This window comes from Macadamia integrifolia, chromosome 13 (genome assembly GCF_013358625.1).
Source record: "Macadamia integrifolia cultivar HAES 741 chromosome 13, SCU_Mint_v3, whole genome shotgun sequence".
Classification (NCBI taxonomy): domain Eukaryota; kingdom Viridiplantae; phylum Streptophyta; class Magnoliopsida; order Proteales; family Proteaceae; genus Macadamia; species Macadamia integrifolia.
Window position 1 is genome coordinate 9,095,277 of NC_056569.1, and position 10,208 is coordinate 9,105,484.

The 10,208-nt window shown below is 35.7% G+C and overlaps 1 protein-coding gene across 1 annotated transcript; it reads right to left on the reverse strand.

The window, feature by feature from the left end:
• Window positions 1–2,053: 2,053 nt before the first annotated feature.
• LOC122058980 (interactor of constitutive active ROPs 4-like) lies at window positions 2,054–3,426 on the reverse strand. The gene is made up of 3 exons (XM_042621696.1): window positions 3,331–3,426; window positions 2,766–3,110; window positions 2,054–2,645 (listed from the first exon to the last, which is right to left on the reverse strand). Exons 1-3 carry the CDS (start codon window positions 3,424–3,426, stop codon window positions 2,376–2,378), a joined length of 711 nt encoding a protein of 236 aa, XP_042477630.1. The 3' UTR covers window positions 2,054–2,375.
• Between the last annotated feature and the right edge of the window lie 6,782 nt (window positions 3,427–10,208).

Here is a 10,208-nt window from a genome sequence, read left to right on the forward strand (position 1 = left end):
CGGAAATTTATATTTTATTTAGATCTACAAGACTATTAAATAAAAAGTTAAAAAAAAAAAAAATCAAATATTTGTGAAAATATATTAAATTATGAAAATGTTTGCATCTTCTTTGTAATTCTATTTTGTAGGATTTAACCAGTTTTGATCCGTTTTAATCCAGTTAAAAAAAAAAAAAAAAAAAATACAAACCCATGTCTGATTAAATAACCATGGGTTTCAAATTTTAATATGTTTTTTAAAATGATTTTTTTTTTTTTAAGGGTGGTGAAAAAGATTTGTTTTCACCACGTTGGGGAATTTGAGTCAATGCAAAATTTGACTTGTTTGTCTGGACTCTGCAGTGAGGAATCAATGACGCTTAGCATGTTTGTCACTTCTGATTCATTTATTTTTTTGGTGAAATCACTTCTGATTCATCAGGTTTGGTTGTTGTGAACCTGATCGATGGTTGGTTTCATGAGTAACTAATTAATTTAGAGATTTTTGGAGAGTTAGCCACCCGGAAACCGTTTGGTTAGAGACTCAAGGTTAACTTAACAACTCAATGCCTTGCATATGTTGCGTTTGGTATGAATTCTAATAAATCATACTAATTAATGCAGTTTTACTTTTAAAAAAAATCTAAATGTTTTCATAGTTGGGTTATATATTTCATTTTTTTCTTTTTAACCATGATCTAGAATTAAGATCTTTAGGAAGTAGAATGCCTCAACTCACAAATCTTGAAGTAGAGAATGAAGTGACATATATCCGTTAAATTTTATGTTGTTTTAAACACATTGCATTGAACAACGTTCTTTTTTCTACAAAAAAAAAAAAAAAAGAACATCATTCATTTTGCCATTCTTGTTAATCAACTATTGTTTAAGTTTGACTTGACTACATGAAGGTCAACCCAATGTGGGGATCCTGGCGATGTGCCAACCTTTACCCTAAGTTTTTATTCAATTTGGTTTCATTTGAGCTGAAATATACCACTCATTATAGTTGAAACCAAAACCGGACCAAAAAAGATTGGTCTAGTCGATTGTGATGCTTTTCAATTTATTCAGTTTGGTTAATCAATTCGATCCGTTATTAATTGACACCCCTAGTTTATGGTCCTAGAGATTCATGGACATTCTATTATTCTCCATATTTTCCGGCAACATTTTCAACCTTTTGGTTGAATAACCACTTTCGTCTCGCACCTAAGGTGTTATAGTTAGTGAATTAAGGGTAAGTAAAATCAGGTGACTCAGGATACATAGATGAAGCATTAGCTTCTAGGGATCACCCAATTCTTAATTGTGATGGTTGTTTGGACTTAATCTCTTTTAGCAATGGCTAGGCTTCTATTGTCTTTTGTAATGGAAAGTTCTATTATGTTTCTTTGAGCTATGACATTTCAAGGATTATGTTTAAGAAAAATTCAACTCATGAGTCATTACTCATGACCTCTTAAATGAGGTGTTGATCTTTGTTGACTGAGCAACCCCTAGAGATGCACCCTTAGTTTTTACCTTCTCAATTATCCATAATACATGTGTAGGAAAACTTTAGGTTGAGATAGACAATCAAGGATTTAATATAATTTTTTTAGATATTAAATTAGGATTTTTGTTCTTGCATCTTTAATAGCTTTTTTTTTAATCAAAAGTTAACTGTTTTTTATTGTTAATTTAACCACTTTGCGGAGCTTTCATATGACAAACAAAACAAATGAGATTGAATTAATTTTTATTTTTTAGTACAATGGAATTATTACAAACTTTAATCATGAACAAGGAAAGGGATGAATCTAATATGCAAATAGAACCTTGTTAGTACACGATCCTACATAACACAGATTAGAAACTCACCTAAAGGGAGCTTCGAAAAAGACACTCCAATGTCAAAATCAAATCTTTAACTTAGAATGAGAACCTTTGAAGAATACTCAATACGGTGAAAATCTCCCAAAAAGAGATACAAAGAGATCATTTAGAGATCGTCAGAGTTATACACAGAGAGAGAGAGAGAGAGAGAGAGAGAGAGAGAGATATTACATTAAACACCGAATTCCAGGGAGTTTAGAATAAACCGGACCATGATAAGCCGCATTTCCATTTATTTTCCACCAAAAAAAATAAAAAGCTATCAATATACTAATTTCTTAAACAATAACGAAGAGAGTTGAAGTTGATGAGTCTTGCATTGACTTCACAACAACCACACTTCTCTGGATTAATGACAGTTTGACAACTTACGAGAGAGCACTTGCCACGTGGCAAATTTAGCGCCGGTTGAAACAGTGAGTAACTATTTCGCAACCTTAAAAAGACCTGAGAGAGGGGTCGGAAGAGGTAATATATCGGTTCAGACCAAAACCGAACCGAACAGAACCGAACCGGTTATTTCTGGCCCTTCCTCTTACACAGATCACCGAACATTCGCATCCCGGCACCCTTCCTCTTGCCGCTTCCGAATCCATTGTCCAAATCGTCAGCCAGGAGAGGCGAACCCACGAATCGGCCGGACCCATCAGCCGCTCCGAAGCAGCTCCTCCGGTGCTCATCCATTGAAACGCACCGCTCTGTAGCACTCGGAACGTTCATCTCCACTCCACCGGACAGTATCGCCACCGCTGCGTCTTCTGCTTTCCTCCACTGCTCCCCAGGTGCTTAATGAATTGATTTGGTCTTTCATGAGGGCTGAGTAATCAGGTGACAGCTTCTCAGGCTCCGGCAATGGTGGTGTTCCCAGTAGTTCTACCCATTCCTCCACTTTCTCTGTTTGAATCACATCGTGGTCGGGTGTAGCTTTAGTTTCAACTGGGACTTCCAAGTTCCAAGACGTCGATCGGTGGACTTGTCTTCTTCCTTGCTGGTCTCCGGGACGATTGATTTCTGGGTTTTCTTTTCAGCCTCAGCATGAGCTAACTGGTCTTTAAGCTTCTTCAGCTCTTCCTGAGCTTGGCCCAGTTGCGATTCGAAGTCGGCAATGCGGGTTCCCAGCTTCTTCTGCTGCAACGAGTCATGCTGAGAGCTCGGTGGAGATCGGAGGTCTACAACTGCAGTCAAGCTGCAGCGGGACTGCGGGAGTGGACCCCGGAGAGATTGCCCAGGGCCTGGGGCAACTCCGACCCTCTATGGAGGAAGCGAAGCACAATAAATAACTAACTATTCCTAAAGTTAAGAGAAGGAAAAAATAAAAATATTCCGATTCCTGTTTACTTATCATGATGACTTAAAGAGACCTTTAAATTGGAATCTTTCAGGTACGTCTACTAAAGACCTTTTTTTTTTTTTCCCTCGTTTTACACGATGAAAGATTCCAATCTATTGGTTTTTAACAGGAACCAGATACTAGAACTGTTCCATCATGCCAGTCACTTTGAATAGGGAAACCACAACCATCCATTACCAATTTCAGTGCAACTACACTGAACCCATCTCTCTTCATCTCTGAAAAGTGATCTTGAGAGAGAGAGAGAGAGAGAGAGAGAAACTATTATTAACTACAGAAAAGGCTGCTTCTGTGTGGGAAAATACGAGATGGGCAAGAGTTTTAAGTTAGAAGGAACATAGTACGAAAGAACCGTGATTTTGAGTCGAAAGTTTGCAGACCTCGATCGTGGCATCTTAACTTTGTTAAGCTTTCCTTGTCGCAGAGTGGGACTGTAGAGGATAGGGACCGGGTTGAGACTTGAGAGTGGAGTCATGGGTGGAAGGAACTGAGTCAGAGACGATACCGTAATCTGGAAAAAGCAGAAGTGTACATTTAATAGAGAGTAACGACAAGATCTTAGATATTTCATACCAAAAGAAAAAAAAATCTTAAGATATTTTATAATGTGAAATGACAACATAATAATTACAGAGGAAGGCACATGCTTGCTTTCAGGATCATGGAAGAAGAAATATAGAATAGGTTTTATGGATGGACATATCCATAGGAAAACCTGGCAAAATTATATTTAAAGTTTTGTGGACCCCTCCTCTGGTGTAGACCTAAAGATCCCTTCCGAAAGGTGCAAATGTATAATGTCTTGTACATTATACATTTGCACCTTTGTAAAGTATGAACCAATTTGTAAAAGCATTTGTAGTGAAACCAATTTGGCGAGTGAGAGAGAAAAAAAAAAAAAAAAAACTCTGTTGATGTATAATGTCTTGTACTCTATCACAATTTAATTTAGAAAATATTGGTATAAGTCCTTCGATAAATGATATTTCCTCTTGACAATAAGTGAGTCGTTGGGTTGCAAGGGGCAAGAGGCCCCCTGCATAACGGGGTGTGAGGGACCCAACCCTTCTAAATTATTTATTTGAAGACAATTTTGTACTTACTAGTATTAGGGTTTTTTGGTATTTATTTGTAGCGAAAGTTACTTTCTTTGTAAGCAGTTCTCAGAGGTATGAAACGAGCTTTGTAAATCTATTATCTATTGATAGTGAAATAGAATTTCATCTCATAAAGGACATAGGCAATCTTGCTAAACATTGTAAACATGTGTGCATTGTATATTCTTGATTTTCCATTACCTTCAATCTCAAAGACAAAACAACATGAGCTTAATTATAAGCTTAGCAGATCAACCAAAGCTCTTCTTCAATCAAAAACTCTTGCAAGATCAGCAAACGAATCCACATATAGAGGTCTCCGGCTTAATTAAAATATATCAATCACAGTATTAAAGAAAAAAAAATTCACGGTATCAAAATGCGAAATCTAACATTGAAGAACGAAAATGCATCGAAGAAAAGCTCTTCACACTGCAGAAAATTAGGAAAGTAAAGGCCAAGACAAAGCCATGGAAGAAGCAAGTAAAGCTTAACAAAGATAACAAAAACCAAATTTTAAACTAAATTTAAAATGAGAGTGGGGATTTTAATTTACAGGTGAGAGACTGGGAAAAGGCGCCAAGAAATTAAATTAATTTTGAAACCGCCAAAAAACCACACAGCGATGGATGAACTTACTTACGCGTGTAATTCTTAGGTACTGTTTGTTAAATTTAATTTAATTAGTTAAAATAATCAATTAAAATGGAAAATTTTAAATCGAGGAACAGAATCTACCCTCTCTCTCTCTCTAGCTTCTAGGCCCTCTACAGTGACCATGAGGAACTACAACCGTTGGATCAGAATCACCTGTGTATACCGAGTGGACGGTGGCCATTTTTTAGTGATGGGACTATTTGGTTTTAGTGATCCTTTTTCCCGACAATTCCAAATATAGTTTGGCAGTGGTGGTCCCCAGGTAGATACATTGGATATGGATGACACGTGTTAAGATCCTGTGGGAGGTCAACCATATAACACCATATGATTCTCCATAATATCACGCTTTATTACCTTTTTTGTTTGTGAGAAATGCTGAGTGGGAAACCGGGAAAAGAAAGCACTGTGTAAAGGTGTCGAACTGTCTAACTGTATCCACGCGATACAATAGTGCCGGGAGTACAATAATCAGTATAATAGTGCAGTACTTCATTACAAGTAATTAACGGTTTAATCATTGCGTGACTCAACAGAATCATCAAATAGAATAAAATTTGGAATCGGATCCGGCAGTATCAGCTGGAATAAATCTGCAGGAAAATTACGTGATTACTCATTATTGGATTTTTCTTTACAAAAATAACCATTTCATGTTTCATTCAACCGATTTACACAAAATAAGTTTAAGTATTACAAATATACCCAGAATAGTGTTTTCCCATACGTCTTCCTTGGTATACCTATGACTTGGGCAAATACATATAATTTTTTTCGATTTGTCTTAATTCTCTTCTTCAATCGACTCAAAATTGTCCGATTTTCAACAAATATTCTTCTTCAAGGGAAGTCGTCTTCTTTCTCATGCCCCTTCTTTCTCTTCCTCCTGCAACTCCAACCGTCCCTTCCTCTTTTACTTCTTCTTGCAGCACCACCCACCTCCACCCTGTGCCGCAACCCAACCCACCCCAGGAACCTCCACTTGCCACTTTGTTTTCTTCTTCTTCTTCTTCTTCTTCTTCTTCCTTCAACATTCTTCCTGCAATTTAAGTTCTCTAGATTCAGTTGAAAAAGTGGACAGAAGCCAAAGGAAAGAGGAGTGAGAGAAACCCCTTTGCAATGAACCTCTTTGTTCTATCTCTTTGATGGGTGGGGCGATGGGTCAACGGTGAGGCCGACATAGGCAGAGGCTTGTGGCGGTTGAGGCGGTAACTCGATATTTTGTTATTTGCAGCAGGGAGATGGATTCCATGGCCTCTGTAGTGAACAAAGAGGTAATCTCCAGGCTCATCAGAGCCGACGAGATAGTCGAGGGCAAGTCGGATGTTCTTGACGGTGGGTTTAGTGTAAGAGATATCGGTGATAATCAAGATGGTGATGTCACCACTAGTAAGTGTACCACTGAAGGCGTAGACCAAACACTATTATGGGTATATTTGTAAAACGAAAACTTATTTTGTGTAATCGGTTGAACCAAACATAATGTGGTTATTTATGTAAAGGCAAGCTCAATAGTGGGTAATCACGTAATTGTCCCTAAATCTGTTCGATTCAGGTTGATCTTAATTGGTAACAAATCTATTTTTAAGAATTTGGTACCACCTGGTGAGTGTGGATTTAACACATCAAAACTTCACCAATTGTGTAGCCAGTTGAACTTTTGTTTTTTGGGGATTTTACTGTCACTCCCCTACACTTGGCTTATATTTACTAAAATTTCCCTACGTTTTTTTTTTTTTTATTGATATTCCCTTGCTTATTTATTTTTACATCTCTTTTTCAACTGTTCTTTTCAAATACCCAGATTACCCTTCATTTTCGCTTGTAACCTATACAATTTTTCAAATTGATTGATTTAAAACATGGTTTGAACCAAACTACTTACAAGTTTTGTCTCAATCATCAGGGATATTGACATACCTAATGTGTTCTTAAATACATTATTTATTTATTATTATTATTTTTATTTTCATTTCATCCAATCATCAAGGTTATTGACATAGCTAATGTGTCCTTAAAGACATTATTTATTTATTATTATTATTTTTATTTCGTCTCATCCAATCATCAGAGATGTTGTTTATTTATTATTATTTTTATTTTATCTCATCCATCATAAAAAATTTAATAATCTATTTTTTTATGGGTTAGATTGGTATCGGTCTCAACCAATCTAACCAATCTAAGGATTAAAAAAATAAAAAACGTGTGTATCCGATTGGAACATATGATATCGATATAGATATTGATAGGATACAAAATTATTCTTTTTTGAATTTACAATATTCTTGATGATTAGATGAGACAAAACATGTTAGTGGTTTGGTTCAAACCATGTTTTGAACCAATCAATTTGAAAAAAGTGTAATAGGAACAAGTGAAAATGAAGGGTAATCTGGGTATTTAAAAAGAGTAAGGGAGAAAGAGATTTAAAAAGGAGAGTATCAATAAAAAGGTACAAGGTAGGGGAGTTTTAGTAAATATAGGCCAAGTATAGGGGAGTGATAGTAAATTTTCCTCTTTTTTTTTTTGATACCCAGTGTATCTGGATCTTTGGCTCGACTAGTCCTTGGAGTTATTGTGATACCATTTATATAGGATCGGGTCAGTCCGAAATGGAAACTCTCGTGCGATGATCCCAAGAAATTAGGTGCAGCGGCAAAGGTTTGTCATTTTACTAATATTATTACAAATGTAAAATAAGTTCCATTCAATTTTGTGGTCATTCTTTAAAAACAAAAAATTGTGATCTTTTAATTCACCTGCTAAAGATTTTTTTTTCAAACCTTATTTCATTATTTTTAGCAACAAAATTAATGATGTCAAATAATCAGTTTGTTCCAATTTTATATCAATAATATGTTGATCTATAAAAATCAAACAACAATTGATAATTATCAGTTCGGTTGGTTTTGGTTCTTATTAGTTTTTTTCTTATCTATATCTTATACGTTCCTTGTCGGTTTATAAATGAGAGGAGGTTCTTTGAGCAAGTAACATAGGGGAAAGTACCAATGACTTATGACAAAAATAGTATTGTGTATTTGAGCGCAATAAGATTGTTTCATATGAGGAGAGAGATACAAAGGTGCTAACACACCCTATTGAAGTGTAGCTCAAAGAATATTCCCCCGGGTAAAATATGAAAAAATAAAAAAAATTTTGTGGATTTTTATTGGGTTTTATCAGTTTTTTTTTTTATTATTTTTTTTTTATTTTTTTTTATTTTCAGTCGTTTTGGTCAATCTTAGCAGTCTCTCCGGTCGATTTCAATCTCCTAGTGGTTTTTTGAAAGCAAAACCAATATAAACCTTATAAAAATTTTGGTCCAACTTATTTGGTTTTTTTCGGTTTGATCCATTCAGTTTATTTTGCCCCCACCCCTAACCAAAATAATGACACAAGATGCATGTAGTTCAAAAATTGGATCATAATTGGTCTATTAGACATGGAAAGATCAATCCTAATTTTAATTAACTTACAGAAATTCCTGAACTTGATCCAGAGGTTGCGATGCATTGTCAACATACCAAGGAGGTGTGGCAAAGGGAAGCAAGAAAAAGATTTTGAGTAGCCATGGATATCGCTAGAAGACTTGAGGGAGTGGAGCCGGTCTTTAGAATGTAATGTTTCTTCTTTTGCAGGTTTTTCTTTTGGATTTTGCCAGTGCCAGAGTGATTTGTATCTCATGGTTAGGGTAAGGCGGGTTATGTTCCCCCCTTTGTTTCTTTATTATTTTGTTTCTCTCATTTAATAAAATTTTAGGGGCTTCCCCGGGTCCTAGATGATATTTGGGTTTAAAAAAAAAAAAATTAAGGCAAGAAATATGTCAGGTGGAAAATGAGAAGCTCCAGTGAGAGCAAATGCTGGGTGTGTTCTAGGAACAATACACACATGTGTGTATATATATATATATATATTCTTTATGAAAAATATAGCCTTGGTCATTTGGCTTTCATGTGAATTATATCATTCTCCGTGTGACCATTGGTGGGGGTGTGAGAACCCCCCCCCCAACCAAATGCCATAGTGGGGAACTACCTCCCTATACCCCTAATAACAAAATGAGATTAATTTCTCTATCCGAGAGACACTAGTGTTCCCTGACTCTATCTCTCTCAATGTAGAAAATGTTTCTAAAGAATTTTTGGATTGATTGGATCAATAAAAGTCCACTTGACTAGGCTGAAAATACTAATTTTTCGATACAACTTCTAAATGTCATAACTTTTAACTCAAGTAAAATTAAGGGAGATTTAATCCAAATTCAGAAAATGGGAATCGTGCTCTATGACATTTCAATGGTCCAAATGATGAGTCATGGGAAAATTCACATGTTTAAGAGATGTACCGGGTCTTCTAAGTGTGGCATGCGATTTAGGGATACCGCTAGTTTTCTATTTTATTTGCCTACTTTATTTCGTTTCCTATTTATCTCATTTTACTTCATTATAATTCAACCTTCTGTAAGGGTCATTTTGGACTAAAGAAAGACATTTTGAAGTTTATGAATCAAATTCGTTTTATTTGCTCTTCTTTCCCATTGGAATTAGGGCTTTCTTAACCTTGTAAATTCAAAAGTTTGTTAAGGCTAGAATGAGACATAGACCGTATACTTCCTACTTCAATCTCTCTCTCTTACAACAGATGCAAATATGTCCTTCTATAATGGAGAAGAGAATGACATTAGAGAAAATAACTTACACTTCCAGATAGAGAACATTATCCCTATCAAAATACTCAAATAAGTTGATGCCCATTATCAGATTTTTCAATTTGTTGGGCCAGGTTGAAAACTGCCCATTATCAGATTTTTCAATTTGTTGGGCCAGGTTACAAACTGCCCCACTTTTATCCTTCCTCATTCAATACCCATCTGAGTTCAGATAATCTTAAACTAACCATTAAGCCTCTATTTAAACCAAGTTAAAACAATGAAATCTTGACTGGTTCGTTCGATTGGTGGTTTGGGTATCTCGATCGGTTGGACTGGGCTGTGGTTCTCCGTTTATGTAAAGCTGATGTTTTGGTGTTTAACCTATTTAGCATTCACAAAATCAGGTTCCAATGTGTGCATGATATTCATGTAATATAACTCAATTTAGTTGGTTAATCTGTTGATTTAGCGATAGCTTAGTTTATTAGTTTTGTATATTTGTCCTTTCCAGATCCTACAGTAGCGGGTGTCTCTTTTCACCCAATAGAGTTCCAGCTTTTACGATGAATATTTACATGCATTAGAGT

What these genes read in the sequence shown, in the direction of transcription:
- LOC122058980 (XM_042621696.1), bottom strand. Translation starts at nt 3,426, where the DNA reads ATGAAGAGAGATGGGTTCAGTGTAGTTGCACTGAAATTGGTAATGGAT. An exon ending in GGCATGATGGAACAGTTCTA is followed by an intron (nt 3,111 to 3,330) that starts GTATCTGGTTCC and finishes CTTCCTCCATAG; the next exon opens with AGGGTCGGAGTTGCCCCAGG. An exon ending in AGCTACACCCGACCACGATG is followed by an intron (nt 2,646 to 2,765) that starts TGATTCAAACAG and finishes TCAATTCATTAA; the next exon opens with GCACCTGGGGAGCAGTGGAG.